The sequence below is a fragment of the Cervus elaphus genome, chromosome 12 (assembly GCF_910594005.1).
Source record: "Cervus elaphus chromosome 12, mCerEla1.1, whole genome shotgun sequence".
Taxonomy (NCBI): domain Eukaryota; kingdom Metazoa; phylum Chordata; class Mammalia; order Artiodactyla; family Cervidae; genus Cervus; species Cervus elaphus.
The window spans coordinates 64919518-64941026 of NC_057826.1; the positions used below are offsets into that span (position 1 = coordinate 64919518).

General features: G+C 44.1%; 1 protein-coding gene across 1 annotated transcript in view; it reads right to left on the reverse strand.

The window, feature by feature from the left end:
- Nucleotides 1-8839, reverse strand: part of BUB1B (BUB1 mitotic checkpoint serine/threonine kinase B) — a 51142-nt gene extending 42303 nt beyond the window's left edge. Inside the window, exons 1-3 of the mRNA XM_043920431.1 lie at nucleotides 8595-8839; nucleotides 5364-5510; nucleotides 331-390 (exon numbers count right to left, since the gene is read on the reverse strand). Of these exons, the coding sequence (XP_043776366.1) occupies nucleotides 331-390; nucleotides 5364-5510; nucleotides 8595-8629 (242 nt within the window). The 5' untranslated portion in view covers nucleotides 8630-8839. The remainder of the gene's footprint in view (nucleotides 1-330; nucleotides 391-5363; nucleotides 5511-8594) is intronic.
- Between the last annotated feature and the right edge of the window lie 12670 nt (nucleotides 8840-21509).

The following is a 21509-nucleotide window of genomic DNA, read 5'->3' on the forward strand; positions in this document are numbered from 1 at the left end:
ATCCATTCTGGACTTTTCAAAGCAGAAATATCTAATATGTTGACAATGTTTATTTAGAGGTTTTCAGTGACATGTTCTAAACCTGTATCTCTCAAACTTTTCTAAATATTGCTAATATGTACCTGTGAGAAATAATGAGGATGGTGGCAGATGGGTATAGCTCATAGTCACACCTCAGGAAGATACACTATGATTATTCTGCTTCTTTGTGTCTCAAAAACAGTACTCTCTACTCTGACACACTGCTTCACACAACCCAGTTTGAGAAGCACAGCTATAAGAACTCCATCTATTAAGTTTCTATTGCCCTGTTAAATAAAAAAGACTCACCTATCCCAAACATCCAGAGGGTCATTTCCAGCATAAAATCGAATTTCAGATTCAAATGCCCTGAAATTTAAACAGAAAATGTTAGCATAAGCAATAGTAGTAAGAGCCAAATGAACAAGTGTCACCTTTATTTTTATTCATTATTAAGTATTTAATATCAATCTAGATAACTGTACTGGAGTTTGAGGGCTTGTTAAACAGAAAGAAATAATCAGGATTCTGTTTGATAACAACTGGAGAGATAAAACATGAAGAAATTAGAGAAATTTCAAGACAACTTATAGAAAAGAAGTATTACACAGCATTTAAAGCTCTGGAACAAGACTCCCAAGGTTCCAGTGCAGCTCCACTAATCACTAGCTGAGTGACATTAGAAAAGCTATTTAAACTCTGCTTTCAGTTACCTCATCTGTAAAATGGGGATAATAATATGATCTATCTTATTAGGTTGATTAGTCTTAAGTGTAAAGTGTTTAGACAAAGTAAGTAGTTAAGTACTCAATAAATGACATCCATTACCTTTATATGCATATGATAGTACTGAAGAAGCTAAATACACACACACACACATAAATATATATATAGAAATAAGACTCTTAAAGAAAAATTCCATGGATAACATTAGTCAAAGAAGAATTAGACCATATAAAAATTGGAGGAATGTTTCAGAGAAAGTGTGAAATATGACTTTATAAAGTGCTTACAAAGGCAGAGGGGTAAGATGAAGTTAAACATTGACCAGTCAGAATAGAGGGGAAGTGCTATGTAATAAACCACAATTTAAATAAACAATTTATCAGTAATAACTGTATAAGGGATTATGTTTAACATAAAGAATAAGAATAGTCCCTGACACAAAAGACCCTTAAGCTCTAATAAGAAAGACAGTACATAAATGAAAAGTCAACTAACAATACAGAGGTGTATTTTATAATTGCCAAGAACTGATAGTAAAGGGTTCATGATGTCAACAGGAGGTGTTATAGAAGCAGTCCTAGAAGGTGGGACTCTGAAGGAAACATAAGATTTCAAAGAGAAAAAGAGTTTTCCAAGAGAGAGGGAAATCAGTATTGAGTAAAGTTGTCAAAGTCGGAGAACTTATCCAGAGAAAATTAAGCTATAACATAAAGTCAGTATTGGGAATAAATGGAGATATCTGGAGAGGTAAGAGAATGCTTTAAATGCAAATTTAAAGAGCTTGGATTCTGCCTGTTCAAGCCAGTAGTGGTTCTTCAATTGCAGAGTATCTTGAATATGGTAAGAAAAGATTTCAAAAAGATTAATCAGGTAATACTGAAAAAGGCTGGGACCTGGGACCCTTGGCTACAGTGCTTGCACCTGGACAAATGTTTTCTGGAGCAACAGAATATAAAGAAACTATAAGGGACTAAAAAATGACTGTGTACATGAGCAGTTGGAACAAATTTTGAACAACAAGATACAAAAAGACCAAAAACCCAACTGCTACTTCTAAGGTGCCCAGAGCAAAAGCAGGATACTGCAGTATGACCCCTGAATACAGCAAAACCAAGGGGGTGGGTAGATCACCCAAGCCACCCCTCCAGCCCAAACCTTGAACCCGCCCCTACCCCGACTCCCTTGAGGGAACCAGGTAGCCCATGTTCAGGAAGCAAGCAAGGGAACCTGTTACTTGTTTTTGCTCCCTGCAGCTCTAGTCCCAGTAAAGCCTTGCTTGAATGTCTTGTCTGGCCTCTTATCAATTTCTATTGATTAAAGAATCCAAGAACCCTGTTTGATAACAACAGTATAATAGGAGAAATTAGAAAAGGGGCCACAATTGTGTGACTAAAATGGTGATTTAAGTATGAGATAATGAAATAATGAAAAAAGAAAAATCAAGACACTACTGGTAAAAATCAGCAAACCTCCAAATTTATCTATGGGTTCAATGCAATCCAATTCAAATCCTAGCAGTCTCACAAACTGACTTTTATGACAGTCACACAATGATTAAAATCTCACAATGATTTTAAAATTTGGAAAAGCAAAAGACCAATAACAGCTGAAACAATTTTGAAAAAGAACAAGTTGAAGAATTTATTCTACCTGACTTCAAGTCTTATTATATAAAGCTAATCAAGACAACATACAACTGATGAAAAGGTAGACAGTTAGATCAATGGAACAGAATAGAGTCCGGAAATGACCCACACATACACAACCAAATGATTTTTGACAAAAGCTCCAAAGCAATTTAATGGGGAGAGAAAAAAAACTCTCTTCAACAAATGAAGGCAGAATAACTAGATAGGCATATGAGGGTAGGGATGAAGGAATAAGACCTTTTATTCTAACCTCACACCATGCACAAGGATAAATTTAAGATGAATCACAGACTTAAACATAAAAGCTAAAACATATCTACTAGGGAGAAAAAAAAAATCACAGGATTTTTTCCTTTTTTCAAAAAAAGGACCTTTCAGGCAGGCAAAGATTTCCTAGAGGAGATACAAAAGGTACTAAAAGAAAAACACTAATTAATCAGACATCAAAATTAAAAACTTCTGCTTGTCAAAAAATACCACCAAGAAAATAGATAGCCATGAACTGGGAGAAAATATTTTAAAACATATATTTGATAAGGGACTTGTATACTACATAAAGAACTCTTGCAATCCGACTATGTGTATGCTTAGATGCTCAGTCATGTCCAACTCTTTGTGATCCCATGGACTGTAGACCACCAGGCTCCTCTGTTCATGGGGATTCTTCAGGCAAGAACACTGGAGTGGGTTGCCATGCCCTCCTCCAGGGGAATCTTCCAATTGTAAAATAAGGCAAAATATCTGAACAAACACATCACAAAAGAAGATATATAAATGGCCAATAAACAAGTAAATAAGCGCTCACTTCAGTAGTCACCTGGGAGATGGGAAGTAAAACCATCATGAGATACTATTATACATCCACCAGAATGGCTAAAATGAAAAAAAAAAAAATGACCACACTAAATATGGGAATGGATCTGGAGCAAATGGATTCTAATATGTGGCTCATAGGAGTGTAAAATGTTACAACCTCTTTGGAAAACAAACACTTATTCTATGACCTAGCAATGCTATTGCAAGAGAAAAGAAAATCTATGTCCACAAAAAGTCTTACTCAAGAATGTAAATAGCAGCTTTACCCACAAAACACTTAACTGGAAAGAATCCATTTGTCTATCATTTGATAAATGGATAAACAAATGAAATACTACTCGGTAAAAAAAAAAAAAGGAACAATCCACTAATACATGCAACATGGAAATGCCTAAAAAACATATCGAAAGTACTGTATGATTCCATTTATATAAAAGAGTAAAATAAACAAAACTAACTTATGGTGATAAAAATGTGATCACTGGTTTCTTCATGAAGGAGGGGAAGATTGATTGGGAAGGTGCAGGAGAGAACCTTCTGAGGTAATAAAAATGTTCTGTCTTGAAATGTATATCAAAATCGGCTAAGCATATTTAAAAATCTGAGCCTTTCACTGCATGCAAATTATACTTAAAAAACCAGGGGCTTCCCTGGTAGTCCAGTGGTTAAGAATCTGCTTGCCAGCGCAGGGGACACAAGTTCGATCCCTGCTCTGGGAAGAGCCCACATGCCTTGAAGCAACTAAGCCCTTGCGCCACAACTGCTGAGACAGAGTCACAACTACTGAAGCCCATGAGCCTGGAGCTTGTGCTCAACCAGAGAAGCCACCTCAACGAGAAGCCTGCACATTGCAACGAAAGCAGTCCCTGCTCACCACAACTAGAGAAAGCCTGCACACAGCAACAAAGACCCAGCACAGTCAAAAGTTTAAAATAATAATAAATAGATCTTAAAAAAAAAAAATCACCAATCCCTAGCAATCAACTAAATCAATGAGTATGAGAGAGCAGTGAGGTAAGATCATTCAGATTAATTCATACCATCAAAATGGAGTAGAAAAAGGAAGGTCCTACATGAGGGAAGAGATTCAGTATCTCATACACTAGTGAAGTATTTATCTAATCATATGCTACAGGTAGATAAAAAAAGACATTTAGAAGGCAAGTAAGAGATGTAAACAGTAGTTAAATAACGCTGGAAAATTTGAATATGGAATGAGAACAGAGGGCAAAGAACAGAAACTTAGGTAAAATGAAGTAGGAAGCCAACAAGCAAAAAGGAAGAGTAGTTAGTGAAGTGGAAAAACTAGTACAATGTCACAGAATGTCATCAAAAAGATTTAAGAATAGAACACCATCTGTGAAACAAAACCATAAAATCCAGTGCTTTTAAAGATTCAAAGAGATGATCAAGGGTATTCATTACATTAGATCAAAATTATAATTTGCTGATAATACAGGAATTTTTTGGTCATGAGACTGCAGGTAGAAACCAATACTTTAGTTTACCTTTTTGAAAAAAGTGTATTTATCAAAACGTTTTTCAAAGGAGAGCAAGTTTTATTGTTCACTATATTGAACAATATAGTGGTATTTTTCAGCTTTTCATTACCCTGAGTTCCTTAAATTCAGTTTCTCCAAGTCTTATATTTTCTTTGGAGACCACTGTTTCTTTTGCACACATTCTCAAAAATACTTTCCTAGAACATTAATAATTGAGCACAAAGGATAAACAGATGCACTCTCCCTCAGTATTCAGAATACAAAGAAGCAATTTCATTAATTGATTAGTCTCAAAGAGTTAATTCTGTTTCAGGATTTAGAATGACATAATTCTTTTGGTAAATACTATAATATGATACTTGCTTTACTTATCAGTTCCCCCTGTATGAGAAATATTTCTATTGATACAAAAGTTTGGCTGCTTCACAGTGAAATGAAATCCTATAGCTCTTGTTCTTAAGTGCACTTGAGGGGATCTTTAGATAGCTGTTGTGTGATGAGAAAACAAGAGGGGAACAGATTCTCAGACTACCAGTTTTTGAAGAGTAGTTTAGTACTCCTTATGCCATCCTGCGTAGGTCCACACCCACAGTAACCACCACAGCTGGGGATGAATGATGACTGGTGGAGCTCCAAACACCCCACACACCGTTTTTGTTGCTGAAGAGCAGAGTTACAGGCAGAGTCCTGCTGTGCCAGCGCTCCCTGAAGTGTGGACATGATCCGCCCCTGCCTTAAAGGTTGGACATTTTCTTTACTCAGCTCCCATTCATCTCCCTCCAAGGACATGGCTTCACTGTGAAGAGAGAAACAAAAGTAAATCTCATACTAACACTGAATTGTTATAACACTGGATTATTGTAAATGCTTTCAGAAAAGTGATAATTCATGATCTTTGAGTTGAATACAGTGGGCTGGCACATTAGTTGTGCTATTAATATTATACTCCTAACCTTCTGAGCCTATCTGTGACCTGGTTTCCAAGTTCAGGGCTGCAGTATTACCTAATGGAAGAGAGACCATGGCTACAGTTTTGTGAGCAATATTCTAAGAAGAAAGTTTATGACAGGAAGAAAAAAGGGAAAAAATATTATAAATTTGGCAAAGTAGTCAAAAATCAGATTGATGTCTATCACTGAATGCATCACCTTGTTTAATTTAAAATTAGCAAAGTGTTCAGCAGACTAACCCCATGTTTCAACTGATTACTTAAAACTGAAGTTTATATATAAAGGTAGCCCAGAGTAAAAGCAGACAAAAATACAGTTTACTGGTCATAAATGGCTCCTCCAATTTTATTACTTCTATGGCGGGAATCCGGAAAAGCTTTTTGGAGGTAATCACCACAAAGGGTATATACTCTGAACTTCAGAACTTCACAATCCTCGCAGAGAAGCTTATTTCTGGCTAAGAGACGCTATTTCTGTGTTTACAATAGAGACTTGCTGCTGCTGCTAAGTCGCATCAGTCGTGTCTGACTCTGTGCGACCCCACAGACGTCAGCCCATCAGGCTCCTCTGTCCCTGGGATTCTCCAGGCAAGAATACTAGAGTGGGTTGCCATTTCCTTCTCCAACGCATGAGAGTGAAAAGTGAAAGTGAAGTCACTCAGTCCTATCCAACTGTAGTGACCCCATGGACTGTAGCCTACCAGGCTCCTCCCTCCATGGGATTTTCCAAGCAAGAGTACTGGAGTGGGGTGCCATTGTCTTTTCTGTAAAATAGAGACAGACAGGCAGGCACTATTTTTCAAAAATAAAGTGAAAGTTTTGTGTGACCTCAGTCTAGATGAGAGCTGAAAACTCCCTTCAGGAAAACAAACTATAAGTGATTAATAATGTAAGTTGTAACTACTCGTATCTTTTTAACTATTTTGTGTAAATATAAGGGCCATGTCATTTATTTTTTCTATTTTCATGATCTAACAGTAGTAAGCACTGAATAAATATTTATTGAGGTTTCTAGATTTTTTCTTTTAAAATAGCAATTAAAATATCTATTAAATGTCCAAAATTGAGCTGGGATTGCTTCCTCCCTCCCTCCTCCTCCTCTTGCCTCCTCAAAGACCTGCTTCTTCCCTCATCTCAAATAAATGGCAATTTCATTTATCCAGCTCTCAAGTCAAAAATCTTAATGCAACCTAGACACCCCTCTCACACCCCCCAGTCATCCAGCAAGTCCTGTTGGTTCCACCTCCAGAACATATCCAGAAATGAACCTTCTTCTCAGCATCTCCAGTTTTCAGCCTGGCTCAAGCCACCATCTTCTCTTGCCTGGACTATTTCAATAACCTCTAAACTGGTCTCTCTGCATCCATCCTTTTCTACCTTTAGTCTTTTCGATACTGCAGCCAAAGTGATCCTGTTTAAACCCATGTCAGATCATGTCTTTCTTTTGCTCAGAACCCTCCAATAACTTTCAACTACAAAGTAAAAGCCAAGTCCTTACAATGCCTGCCTCTTCACCTTTTTTTTACTTCATTTCCTCTTATTCTCTGGTTCATTCTGCTCCAATTACTCAGCCAGTGCCCCTGCCTCCCCCAGCTCTCACCCTCCAGCCTTTGTACTTCCCCCCAGATCAATGCATGACTAACTCTTGAGTTTCCTTCCAGTCTTGACCCAAATGACACATTTTCAGTGAGGCCCTCTCTTCAAAACTATAAAAAATTGCACCAACCCTCCTCCTCCCCAGTTTTGCTGGTTTTGTACCAACCACTATCTACCTTTTAGCTTATTTTTGTTTTCCCTACCCTCATCCCACCCAGAACTTAAGCTTCATAAGGACAGGGATTTTTGTGTTTTTGTTACACCTAGTACTTTGTAGGGGGTTAATAAATATATCTCGCATGACATCGTTATATTTAAAATGGATAACCAACAAGGTCCTATCCTATTGCACAGGGAACTCTGCTCAATGTTAGGTGGCACTCTGGATAGGAGGGGAGTTTAGGGGAGAATGGATACATGTATGGCTGAGTCCTTTGGCTGTCCACCTAAAACTATCACAACAGTGTTAATCGGCTACACTCCAATATAAAATAAAAAGTATATCTATCTTTTGCATGAATTAAAGAGCTCGTGAAATGACATTTATCTAAGTACTGTGTGGTGGTAGTGCTCAGTGGTGTCTGATTCTCTGTGACCCTATGGAGTGTAGCCTCTGTCCATGGAATTTTCCAGGCAAGAATAGTGGAGCTGCCATTTATTGCTTCAGAGGATCTTCCCAACACAGGGATCGAACCCTAGTCTCTCTAGTGTCTCTTGTATTGGCATGCAGATTCTTTTATCACTGTGCCACCTGGGAAGCCCGTAATTACCGTGTACCCCGTAATGAAAACGAACATAGACTCTCAATCCAGAAGAGTTTATATATGTATAAATAAGAACAGCAAGCATGCGGAGAAGGACTTTTTAGATTTCTAACTAAGCTACTAACTTAAAGACAACACCTATCATGTGCTAAGCACTTATTTGGAGGCAGTTACTTTACAAATACTCTGAATTCTCCCAGAACTCGGAATGGTAAGTAGCGTTAATAGCAGCATCTTCATTTAAAGACGTATCCAAAGTCACAGAGTTAGCGAATGGCTGGGCTGAGATTACAAACACAGACCACAAATTCCAAGCCCTTTAGACCCCCGGGGTCCCACAGCCTCCTTGGCTTTGCAGCTGGATGCAGCAGGATTCTCACGCGCCCTCAGCCCACCGACCTCGGTGCTAACCCTGTGCCTTCACCTCCACTCCTCGTGTCCAATTCCAGCAGGGAGGACGATTCGGTCGGGCCTGCTCTTCTCCTGGACTGCTCTGAGCGGAGCCTCTTCACTGCCAGGCACCCTAGGAGCTCGCAGGCCCAGCTCCCGGCCGCCCTTCTCCGGTACCTACCTCGGAGCACCCCTTTCCTTCTGCATCGCCGCCATCCTGCATTCCCGCCTCAGGGCCTCGTTCTCCCGCGGGCCTTTCTTCAGGGCCTCAGACCGCCTGGGCCTCCTTCTGCAACCTGCCCTTCCAGGTATTGAAGCGACCGGAGGGTGCTCCCCGAAAAAGCACGCACCCGATTTTCTCACGAACCAGCCACCTCAAGCTCTCACACCCAGCCGCCAAGTTTCAAATTTAACGGTCCCGCGCGGACAACGTGCTACGCCCCTCCGCTCCTCCGCGCTCGCGCCCAAGGAATCCTGGGACTTGTAGTTTATCCCGGGTTTAGTAAACGCTGTCGCGGTGCATAGTGGGAGTGGTAGTTTCCGAGGACTGTGGCTGTCCAGGTGCCGCAGGCTTAGCGGGTGTAAATTCAGCAGGTGTAAATTCTCTACAGGTGCTTTCTGCGTCCAGGCTCTAGAGCTAATCTTTGAGCCAAGCGAGGAACATTTTAAGCACCAGAATTCTCTGATATAATGAGCATAGTGAGATACCTCTGAGTGCTTGCGCTTGACCTGATTTTTGGACTGGCTGGCCAGGCTATGACCACCCCCTGCTGTCTGCCCCAAGTGTCACAAGTGTCCAGAGTTCTTAAGCGGCTCTGACCTAGCTGTGTCCTGCACCGCACTTGAGTTGAAGAAAGCTAGAATCTAATTCTGTCGAAATCGTACCAAATGTGCAACCTTAGGCAAGCGACATATTCTCTCTGACCTTCAGTTTTAACTCATCTGTAAAGTGGTAATGACACCGCCTTGCTTCTCTGCTGCAGTCCCAGGCAGAAAATATATGCTACAGCTATGCTACAGCGGAGCCATGCTACAGCTCCGGAGGTTTTGCCCTTTTCCGCTTCAGCAGACCAACCTCTACCAACACTCTTTAGTCCCAGTTCTGACTTCTTGAGGAAGAAACCATGGTAAGCTCAGATGTGGCTGGGGAGCAGGGATTTTGAACAAGCCTAGCTGCACAGCAGTCCTGAAAGATTCCCTGGAGCCTTTAATAGCTAATGCACACTCATGAATCTCTGAGAGAGGGAGAACATTCCGTTTTCTAATGCTCTCTAACAAACTTCCATAAACTTAGCAGCTTAAAACATCACAAATTTATTACCTTACAATTTGATAGGTCAGAAATTTGACTCAAGTCTCACACTAAACAAGGTGTTGGCAGGACTGTGTTTCTGGAGGCCCTTCAGGAGAATTTGTTTCCTGTTTTTTAGTTTTTAGAGACATTCACCAGTATTCCCTAGCTTGTGGCCCCCTTCCTCCACCTTCAAAGCCAGAAGCATCACTCTCCCTGACCCAGTATCTGTCACCACATCTCTTTCTCTGATCATAGTCAGGAAAATCTCTCTGCTTTGAAGGACTCATGTAATTATATCAGACCCACTCATACTATCCAGGATGACCTTTCTGTGTCAAGGTCCTAAACTTTAATCACATCTGCCAAGTTTCTTTTGCCACATAAGGTGACATATTCACAGGTTCCATGGATTAGGACATGCTCATCTTTGGGGACCGTTATTCTGCCTACCACAGGGGATGCTAAAATATGTTGGCATCTCTAGACTTATTTGACCAAAAAGAAGCTTTTTCACACATCTTTCAGAACAGAGTTTGGCTCTTTGTATTTTAACAGTAGGTCCCAGGGGGAGAAAATTCATAGCAGAATAAATCTTAATGATGGAATTTCAGGTTCAGTGGCAAGTGGTAGGAGTTGGGGACTAGCAAGCCTCTCACTTTCACACGTTTATGTGCAAAGTCATACCTATCTGCATCAGTGGCAGTTTAGTTTAGTTTAGTTGTCAGAAAATCTACAATCTCTTGCTTGGGCATGGGGGGGGATGTGTGTGTTCTTGATTGTCAAAGGCTGATATTCCCCAACTTTGCCTTCTTGAGTTATACAAAACCCTACTTTAGCAGGCTAAACACTGCAAAGTGAAAACCTCTGGGTCTCCAGGGAACCCTGGACAAACTGCTTGTTTACTGTGCAACCACAGGAGGAGAGAGGGACTTTCTGAGGATGGGAGGAAGGTCAAGAGAGACTGAATGGGGGTGTGTGTGTTCAGGACCTGAAGGAAACCACATCTGGCAAAGCAGCATCACCATGCTGCCCTTTACCCCAGCAACAGATCAGCCAATCAGAGCAGTGGTTGCATCTTGTATTTACCAGTGATGAGTTGTCCTGAGGTAGAAGAACCAATGAAGAGGAGGCATAATAATCCAAGCCATCTTTGTGTTGCCAGGAGGAAGGGTGAGAAGATGCATTAACCCAAGGGCTGGAAGCTACTGACTGCTGCCTAGTTGCATCTCACAGTAGCTGTTGTGACAAGGTATTAGGGAACTCTCCTAGGAGCTGGATTTCTCTCCAATTCCATGAAAACTTCTTTCTGGACTCTACTTCTGCTTTTTGGAAAAACTACCCTACTTTTCATGGATCTTCTCAAATCACTGGAAATTGCCTGATCCTGAATTTCCATATTGATATATGCGAAAAATACATATAGTGAACAAGAAGATACCAGTTATCAACTTTTCTGCATCTAGCAGAAAAGAGCTAAAAGGTCAGAATGGATCACAAGCTAAGAACAGAAGCATTCATATGGCAGGGCCATTAAGATACCAGGTAAGATACAAGCTATGTCATCAATAAGAAGTGCAAAAGCAAGCTGTTTTGATTTGGAACTAGCCCAACCAGAGTTTTACCCTACAGGAAGGTCTTGGAGAATTTAGAGAGTTGCCAAATATTCATCCTTGTACTCAATTTATACAGGAGGTGATCCAACCTCAAGGAAGTAAGTGGCAATGAGAGTCACCCATTACAGGAAGAACGGAACAGGATCTGAATGCTGCCAGCCTCTTACTTCTAGACCAGTGCTCTGGGTGCCACAAACCTCAGTTCTAAATTAAGGGATTCAACCTTAATTTATGTTGAATTCTTTCAACCCAAGTTTATGTTTAATTAACTTCAGCTTCTGGGTGCCAAATTCTTGGGGAGGAAACTAGTATCATGAAGAGTGGGAACCTCCACTTATTCCAACATGTTGCATATTAAAAAAAAAAAAAAAAAGGATGGGGTGCCTGGCAGGCAGTTTTGTTTGTTTTTGAGGAAGAAGAAGGGTGGAACCATAGGCTTGAGAAGAACTGGAATGGGGAGGGCCACTTGATATCTGTCTTGGGCAGTGGCCCTTCTTGACCTGGCCCCAAGGACCCCAGCTTTGTAGAGAGAGGACTGATAGGCAGAGGCTGTAGAAATTGATACTGTGTGATGCTGGCCTCCAGCAGCACTGTCTTCAGGCCCAAGTGCCAAGGGCACAACCCAGCTCCAACATTTCAATTTCCGGCCATTCTGAGAGCACTGGGAGGCCATTCCTGGACCCCGTTCTAGAGCCACATCAGCACCCTGCTGCAGGCTCCAGCAGAGGGGAAATATCCTCCAGTGGTCTCAGAGGTAGAGGCCTTCAACCAAGGAGCTAGAGCAAGAAGGGACAAGCATGGCAAATACTGGGTGGTGCCAGCAGGGAATGGACTGGTTGGTGAGCGCCAGAGCTCTGGAAAACACTCAGGTGAGCTGGGGGAGGCTTTGAAAGTGAGGTTGATTCAGGCCCTCACATATAATTGTCCAAATGATGCTATGCCCAAGAATGCCTGGCCCGAGGCACAAAAGGAGAAGCTTTTTCCTGCTTCATTCACTCAGAGTAGGCACTTTAAAAAGGAATATGCCTAGAGGGACCTCCTTTCTCTAATTCACACAAAGCACTGTATGTGTTAATCCATGACCTTGGGTCTGGAGAGCCTATGGAAGAGCCAATGGAATTTTCATTATTCATGTTCAGGTGGCTCCATAGCATTGAGACCTGAAGAATGAATTTCATACTGGTCCATCCTTATTCAAGGAAGTAGTGATGCCATGCTAGGTGGACAACAACTGGGATGGCTCTTGGCAGAGCCAACCAGTGTGGGAAAACTGACAGGAGGATGGAGTATGTAGGGCACCTCCTCCTATTACTTATACTTATATTTATATATACCCCACCTCCCATTACTTATCTACCTGGAAGGCTTCCTCACTCCCTTTCTCAGTTGTTGCCTCCTGGGGGCATGGTGCAGACTGGAACGTTTGCTTCTGACATTCTGAGGGGCCCAGCTGTAGGAGACATTCTGTGGATCCGGGTTATGCGATACTTTTCCAAGAAATAACCAGAGGTCAGAGGCCCCCAGGCTGGGACAGGATGAGATGATTGGAAACAACTTAGTTTGGCTGAATGTGGGAACCAAGGATGGAAATGTTTGGATTGCACAGTAAAAGCTGGCCATGGCTAGATGGGAGATGATTCAGAGAATTAAGTGATGTGACAAGTTATTTGACCTCTGCTCCCACCTCCTCTTGCTCCTCTAAAGGCTGTCCTTTTCTGATCAATCATTGCTTGGAAGTGTGGGTCCTCACAGGACTGGTCAACATTCTTCCTTTCTTAAGTCAATTCTGAGACTGAGAACCAGTGGGAAAACTGAACTTGGACCACTTCTAGAGCGACGTTAGAGAAATTCTTCACATTTCAGGGTCCCAGGCTCACTCCTGGGCTTGAACATGCCAGTGATGAGAACCCTAAGCTCTTGGGCCGGATCAGAACCATACAAACTTCCTTTCTCCAGGGAGATCTTCAGGACATGTTGCTTCTGGGAAGTTTCCATGTCTTTCTTTCAACACAGGTTCCCAAACTGAAGGAGAGAGAAAGAATCCAGAAACAGGCAGAGTTAGAAAAACCATCTCCTAACAGCTAAAGACAAAAGTAGATCAATCTGATCTTGTCTCTAATTTTCCATCCAGACCCTTTGTAAGGAGTTAGAGAAGGCAGTGGGCATTCCAAGAAAAGTGACAGGGACATCTGCCAGCTGTGGTCCTTGTGACTTCACCAGGGGAGCTGTGGTATTTGACAGGCTGGCTTGTACCAACTGAGAGCCTTGTGTCTGGGACAGACAGACCCTGGACGTGTATTACTTATGGCGGCTGTCATGGGGAAGATGCCGCCTCACAGACAGGTGTGAAAGAGGCTCAGCCCTCCCATCTGTGGGAGACAGTTTCTTCCTCAACTGCAAACAAAGAAATTGGACCAGCTGGCTCCTCTGAGCAGTCAAAGGCTCTGCGTTCTGCAGTGTGTCCCTCACTGGGGTGTAAAAGCCATGCGGTGCGGGTTCCCTGGTGGTCCAGTGATTGAGAATCTGCCTTCCAATGCAGGGGACATGAGTTCGATCCCTGGTAGGGGAATTAAGATCCCACCTACTGTGGGGCAACTAAGCGCAGGCACCACCACTACTGAGCCCATATGCCTTAACTCAAGAGAAGCCCACTTGCCACAGTGAAAGATCCTGAATGCTGCAACTAAAACCCAATGCAGCCAAAAATAATAATAAAATAAATATTTGTTAAAAGAGAACCATGATGTGAGGTGTCACAGTCCTGGCTCTTCCTTGAATTCCCAGACTGATGGACGTGCACATAGCTCAGATGGTAAAGAACCTGCCTGAAATGCAGGAGACCCAGCTTTGATCTCTGGGTTGAGAAGATCCTCTGGAGAAGGGAACGGGTACCCACTCCAGTATTCTTGCCTGGAGAATTCCATAGTCAGAAGAGCGTGGTGGGCTGCAGTCCGTGGGGTGGCAAAGAGTTGGACATGACTGAGCAGCTAAGCGTGAGCACGAGGACATGACCTTGGTAGACCAAGCACTCGAGGATGTCCTTAACTCATGCAACAAAGACTGAATACGCATTTCATGTTAGGTGCCATACCTGACAGGTGTGGACACATTTTCATATAAATATGAAAAATTGCATAAGTCCTGTACTTTAAAAAAAAATTCTATAATATGGCAGCTTATGAGCTAAAACCCAGCATGTGCCTGGAGTTAGGGGAACTCAAAAGAGAATGCAGTTTCCCCTCCTGGGAGCTGAGGGAAGGGGAGGTAAGAAGAGGGGTCCTAGAAAATGAGTAAAAGATAGGGGAAGGGGAGGAAGTGACTTCAAGGCAGAGGGAACTGCATACTTAACGTTTCATCCTAGGCAACAGAGAGTGCGCCAGGTGTTACAAAGGTAGGAGCTTAGAGGTGTGGAGACCTGGCTATGGATGCCCTCACCCCCTACACCTGGCAAATGGCAAGGTTGGAGGGCAAACCCAGCCCTCTCAGCTCCCGTTTAGGGCAGGAGTCCAGCTGTAGTCTAGAAGCTGGAGCTCTTCCATGGGGCTCTCGGATTTCCCAGCTATGGAACCACGTATTCCAGCCAGCTCTGGGAAGGGCCTGAAGATCCCTCTCCTCTATCCCAGGTGAGAAGCGGGCAGCGCAGGGCACAGAATGGGCACCTTGCCTACCTGGATGCATTCCCTTCTTCACCTCAGACACAGCTCTCGGATGCCAAACTGCTGTCATTTATTTGCTTTATCCCGACTAGGTTGCCAAGGCTGCCAGGACCAGGGGGGGCTGCCCCAGCTGGTCTGACTGGTTGGGCTGCAGTTGCAGCTCTCTCTCTCCAAGAGGGCTCCTATGTCTCCCCTGCTCCCCTCCTCCAGCTCCACCCTCCACCCCAGGGCCAGTGCTCGGCAGCCGGCACCCTCCCCCAACTGGGGCTGTGGTGGAGAGTTGTGATGTTTTAACTTCTGCCCTTCCTTGCCTCCTGGATTCATTTGTAGACTGAGGCAGCCTGCTGTTGGACAAACTGTCCATACTTCAGGAAACATTCCACTCCGGGGGTTTGTACCACGGGGGAGTTCTGGTCCCCAGAGGGCATCTGGAGGGTGAGGGTAACTGTGATCACCTAGGAGACCGAGCTCTGTGTGTGCATTTCATGGGGATGGGGCAAGGATGTCCTGCAAAGCAGGGGACAACCCAACAGAACAATGAACAAGGACATTGTCCCCTCAAATGGCAGTAACTTCCCTAGTTGGGAAACGGTGCATCAGAGCCCACTTTACTCACAGGGTGCAGTTTGTGTAATCTCTGCAGCAGTGTTCCTCCTCACACTTCATTGCACACAAATCACCTGGGGATCTTGTTAAAATGCAGATCTTGACTCAGTAGGGTCTGGGGAGGGGCCTGAGCATCTGCATTTCTAATGAGCTCCCAGGTGTTCATGCTGCTGTTTCAAGACCACACACACTTTTCAAAGCAAGGCTTTACAGCACAAAATGTGCATGTCTTTTCTTTCAGGGAAGGACATTTTACCTGCCGAATTTGTTGAACTGATGATTGCCAAATATTTGCCTAGGTTGGTGGTTTTCCGTGGGTAGTGATTTTGCCTCCTCCTTCAGGGGACATTTTTGACTTTGACTGTCACAACTAGGGGAGTTGGGGGTGCGGGGGAGGGGGGCTTGGGTGCTACTGACGTCTATAGCAGGTGAAGGCCAGGTATACTGCTGAACATCCACCAATGGGTAGGACAGCCCTTTACAACAAAAAATGACCCAGCCCCAAATGTCAGTATTGCCAAGGCTGAGAAACCCTGGCTTGCATAAAATTTTTAAACAATAGGAACTATATTTGTGGGGAATCTGACTTCATTGCAACTTCATTGCATTAGTGACTCCAGCCACGATGCTGTGAACACATGTCATCCACTGAGACTGGGGCTCCTCTAAGCATGATCACATCCAGCCAGTTAGACATCAGAAGCACTGGGTTGCGGTCCTGATGAGTAAACTTGGTAGTAAGTGTTACACTTCATCAGCCTTGGAGAGCAAATAAAAAGAAAGCAACCACAACTGTGGAGGGTAGTGGGTGGCAAGTAGGGGGACAGGATGAAGGAGGAGCACATAGGTAGAGGTAGCTGGAGTCCATATTTTGGTTCTAGCACTGAGTGCTCATGACAGTTTCTTATATTATTTTGAAATAAACAGTTAAACATAAATAAGCACAAAGATGGACCATGCATGGATCAGTGAAGAAAGGGGGCTATAGACCAAGGATTATGATTAATCCAGTGTACCTGGGGTTAAAAAAAAAAAAAGGTGATTTACATAGGGCAAGTGACTAATAATAAAGTGATACCAATGTATTGATGGCAAAATTATCTGCGAGGGGGAGAGAACGTGACTGCTTACGCAAATGACAAAAGTAGGCACCCTGGGAAGATGCCACTTGCCTTGGGTCTGACTCTTTCCTCGCATGTGCAGAGTGGAGGGGAATCTGGAAGGTGAGGGAGACAGGCTTTTTTATCTTCTGCTCAGTTTTAGCCATGCCAGGACTGTCCCATGAAGTGTTGCAGTGGAAGGTCAATGGCTCCAACCTGTATCCTGACAGCCTGCTGCCCAGAGATGCCTCCCATCAAGTTCCCTGGTCTGCCTTCTGGGAGCAAGCTATCAGCCCTTGCCCGCTCTGAGATCCACAGCCTGTCTGTTCCACAGCCTGACTCATCGTGTTCAGCTATTCTGCTAGACAGACACAGGCAGTTGATGGTGTTTTCTCTGGCAACTTTCCGTTTGACCACAATTCCCCAATGTCTTTATGTCCCCTATGTTCCAGTTACCCAGGCTCCTAGCCTCCTGTTCTTGCAGAATCTCAATTAGCCCCAGAATACACAGTTCACCTTGCTTCAGACTTCCTATCCACATCAACACAGACCTCTCCTATGGCCCCTCCCTCCAGACACCTGTCTCTGAGACCATCTAATTATAAACACCAGAGAATTTTCCTCAGTGATGTTGATGCACTTTTTATTGTAACTTCCTTATGTGGTGGATGTGCATTTTAACAGAGGATATCTGAATAGCTGGCTTCCCATGTGACGCTAATGATAAAGAACCCACCTGCCAATGCAGGAAACATAAGAGACGCAAGTTCAATCCCTGGGTTGAGAAGATCCCCTGGAGGAGGGCATGGCAACCCACTCCAGTATTCTTGCCTAGAGAATCCCATGGACAGAGGAGCCTAGCAGGCTACAGTCCATGGGGTAGCCAAGAGTTGGACATGACGAAGGCGACTTAGCACGCACGCATGCAAGTGAGCAGCTAACATCTCAAACCAAAGAAACACCTGCAGAGGCGGGAGTTTTTTGGTCTGTGGTGGGAGTTAAAAAAAATCACCAAATGTCAGAATGAGAAGAGATCTTGCAGGTCTTCCAAAGCAACTCTCTCAATTGACAGATGAAGAGACCAAGGTTCAGAGAAGTTATCTGCTGGAAGGTATGTAATGGGGGCAAATTTGAGGGCACAGTCCAACTCCCGTTTCTTTATTCAATCATTCAGTCAGCAAATCCTTATTGGGCATTTACTATTACATGCCAGGCACTAACTGGGGAAGGGGGTCCCAAATAAGGTGGGATCTTTGTCCCAAGTCACCCCCAGCCTAGCGGGAAAGAAAATTGCAGTACAGTGGGGTCAGTGATTCAGCAGAAGTAGCATACACAGCTTGGACATGTGGAGGAGAAAGAGAGAAATTCTGAGAAAAACTTGGCAGGGCAATTTTCTGATTACACCAAGGGTTTCTCTCCATAACTCTCACCAAAGTGGAGACCTAGACACTGGACAGAAACTCAGAGCTACTCCAGGATGACCAGAGAAATTATTGTCTAAAATAATAACAGTGGTAGGTAGTGAAAGGGGGCATTTTTAATAGTTGTGCCTGGGCAGCCATTATATATTACATGTTTGGACTATCCTAGGCAAATCTGGACACACGTCCTTCCTAACTCTGGGGTGGCACCTTTTGGACCCCCATCCTGCAGGCCCTCTATCATGCTTGAGACTGAATTACCAGGAATACAAACCTGCCTGCCGGCCTCTAAGGGTGGCCCAAAAGCTGAAAAACCAATCCTCTTGCCCTCCACCCTCCACCCCAGGCAGAGGATTTGCTTTTCTTCTCTTTGCCCTTCGTGCCCTGCAGAGGGGGTATAGGGATGATTCTGTGAGGACTATGGAGCTGTCCTTGTTCAGGCTGTCTCCTGCAGGAAAAGAGAAGCACCATGGACTCTTCCAGAGAACACTGGGGCTGGGTTTGAGTTTGGTGTTTGCTTACCTTAAAGGGAAGGTGTTGGGTCCAAGGAAGGAACTTCCATATCTAAAAGCCCACAATTCTATGGTGGTCCCACCCTGCACAGATACCGAGTGACGAGACTGATGGTCTCACCCTTGCATCATCAGGGTGTGAGTGAGATTTGAGATTGTACCAAAATCTGTACCCCTTGGAGCAGGTCTGATCTGAAAGAAGTGAGCAGGACTCCATGTTTAGAAATGGCAAAAATCCAAGACTAACCCATAGTGAGTTACACCCGGCCCCTTTCTGGGTCCTCTCTGTTTGCACCTCCCTTTACAAGAAGGATCCACATCTGAGTCTTCGCGCACCACCCTCTATGCCCCTTCTTCTAGCTCATTTCTCCAAGCCTCCCCAAGGCCCATCGTGGGCCCTCTTTGACTATGGGAAAACGTCTACACTGGCCTTGACACAATGGTGGTTTCTTCCTCTCCAGCAAATTCCATTAGAAGGGAGAGAAGAAAAGTGAGGACCCTAGCAGCATATTCCTCTGGATCACACAGGTGTCAGTTTCATCCATATTTCTCTATGTTTTTGTGCCTCCCAGCTCTCTCTCTTGTCAAATGTTCTTAGGCATTAAATCTGTCCAGTAGCTTGAGGTCTGATATATTGCACTTTTTGATTGAAACCAATGAAATCAGGAATGCCCCTGAGGTCCAGTGGTTAGGACTCTGTACTTTCACTGCTAGAAATTTGAATTCAGCAGGTCAGAGTCATAGTCTGCTTTCTTTCTTTCTTTTGTAATGTAGTGAACAGCCTACTTTCTTAACATAGTCTATATAGGCTCCTGTTTTTTCTCCACCTGTAATAGTTTTCTATATGTGTTTATAATCTCTTATCTGTACCCTTGGGGCCAGATAATATGGTGCATATACCATGGGTTTTTTTTTTTTTTTTTACCACACAGGGTCTGCGCCAGCACTCCATTTGTAAATACTTTGCTAATTTGGCAGAAAAAAATATAGTATTAATCACCCTAAGTGGGATAGAAATCATGAATAGCTTCACATCATTTTAATAGGCTTTGATGCCAAGTGGTTTTTTGCTTGTTTCTTTAAGATTTTGGAGCATTTCAGAATTTTGGATGAGAGGTTGTGAACATGCACCTGTCTTTCTCCTCCTTGTGGCTGTAACAACCATCCTTCTTAGCAGGCTTCATACCCCACTTGCTGATTCCTTTTAATCACTTACAAGGCACACTGCACTAAAGCAGTTTGTCCAAGGATGGCCAACTGAACACGTCGGGTGTGAAGCCCCATGTGGAAGTGGAGGGAAGTAAAACGGGAAATTTGGGTCTGTGGCTTTAGTCAAAGGAGGAAACAAACCCCTTAGCCCTCAGGAGGAGGTTGTGGCTGAACTTTACCCCAGATAAACTGGAGCACCTTCTATAGGGGAGGCCTCAGCTCTTTTCTCCAAGCCTTTCTTCTAGCAACTGCTGCATCTTAACTAGACCTTCTGATACTCCGGAAGGATTCCAGCTGTTGGATTTGCAGGCCTCTGAGCAGGCTATGGGAACCGAGAGCTTTGGGGACCCTTCTCAGGTCATTCTGCATGAACACCTAACTTCTTGGCCTAAGTATGGACAATCCTGTGAAGAGAGAAGGTAACTTTCGCAATGCTGTGTGGGTGGCTCTGGCCTGAGGGTCTTGTAGGATCTAGAGACACGAGTCGTGGTTGGGCTCGGCCCTCAGGAGATCAGGTAACTCAACAGCTTAAGGGCACAGAGCTCCTTGAGAGTGGAATTTGGGGCCAGAGTTCAGACTTCCTCCTTACCATGGGAGGTTCAGTCCCAGCTGTGGATGCAGCCACACATGCTATCCCCTCCTGCTTCCTCTAGGCACTGCCAGGCTTCTAGGACAGAGTTCTGAGTGACAGCTCATTAGATGCAGAGAGCCTGTGGAAGTTCAAACTTTAGAACAATCTGTCTGGCTTTGTCTGGAGCCAGGCTGGTCAGCAATGGCCAGAGAACAAAGGGCTCTGCAGGAGAAAACAAAATGCCACTGTAATAGTGTACTTTAAAGTCAGGTGTAATGGATCAGGGCCAAATCCTGCCCCCTCAACCCCACCCTTCAGCCCACCAGGATCTGCTCCTCTGCCTGCCTTCCAGGAGATTTCCTTACAAGGCTCCATGCTGCTGGCATGCTGCTGCATGTCTGCCCTACTGTAACTGCTGTGTGTATTCTCTTGGGGGGATGTAGGCACTGCCAAAGGGATGTGTGCTTGGCAGGTTCTCTCTTCCCAGACTGAGGCACTCCCTGCAGTCTGAGGTTCCATGGGGGCTCAGGCCTGCCTTTACTCAGTGCTTTCAGGAGGGAGTCACTGAGCCATGGCTTCCCTGGACCCGGAGGGAGAAGAGGGAAGAACAGAGGGATCTGGATCTGGAACAGGGCAAAGAGGGAAGTAAAGAGGGTAGAGAGGTTAACAGAGAACACTCAGTTTCTGTGGCACTGGGTTTCTGGCCTCATTTCAGGGAGCTCCCCCCCAGTCCAGCAGGAGCTTCTGGGCTGTGGCTCTGTCCCGCCCTGGCCTGTGGTCATGCCACCTGTTTCACAGGCCAGCTTGTAATATTAGGGTTGATTGCAGTCACCACTGGGTGCCCTGATTAATTCACTCTGCACGGTTGCTTATAAGTGTATGCAAATGTATGCAAATAAGAACAACATCTGGACTATCCCAAGAGTCTTAGTGTTATTTTTGTTCAGGTTCCTGGGCTGGAAATGTGGGGTTCACGTGGGGTTCATGTGGGTTGGGGGCATTTAAAGGACAGAACTGTTTCCTTTTTAAAACAGTCCATTCTCCCTCTACTTCCTTTTCTTCTTTCTATTAGAAATTCAGCCTTAGACTTGGTGAGGGAAAGGAGAAATGTGAA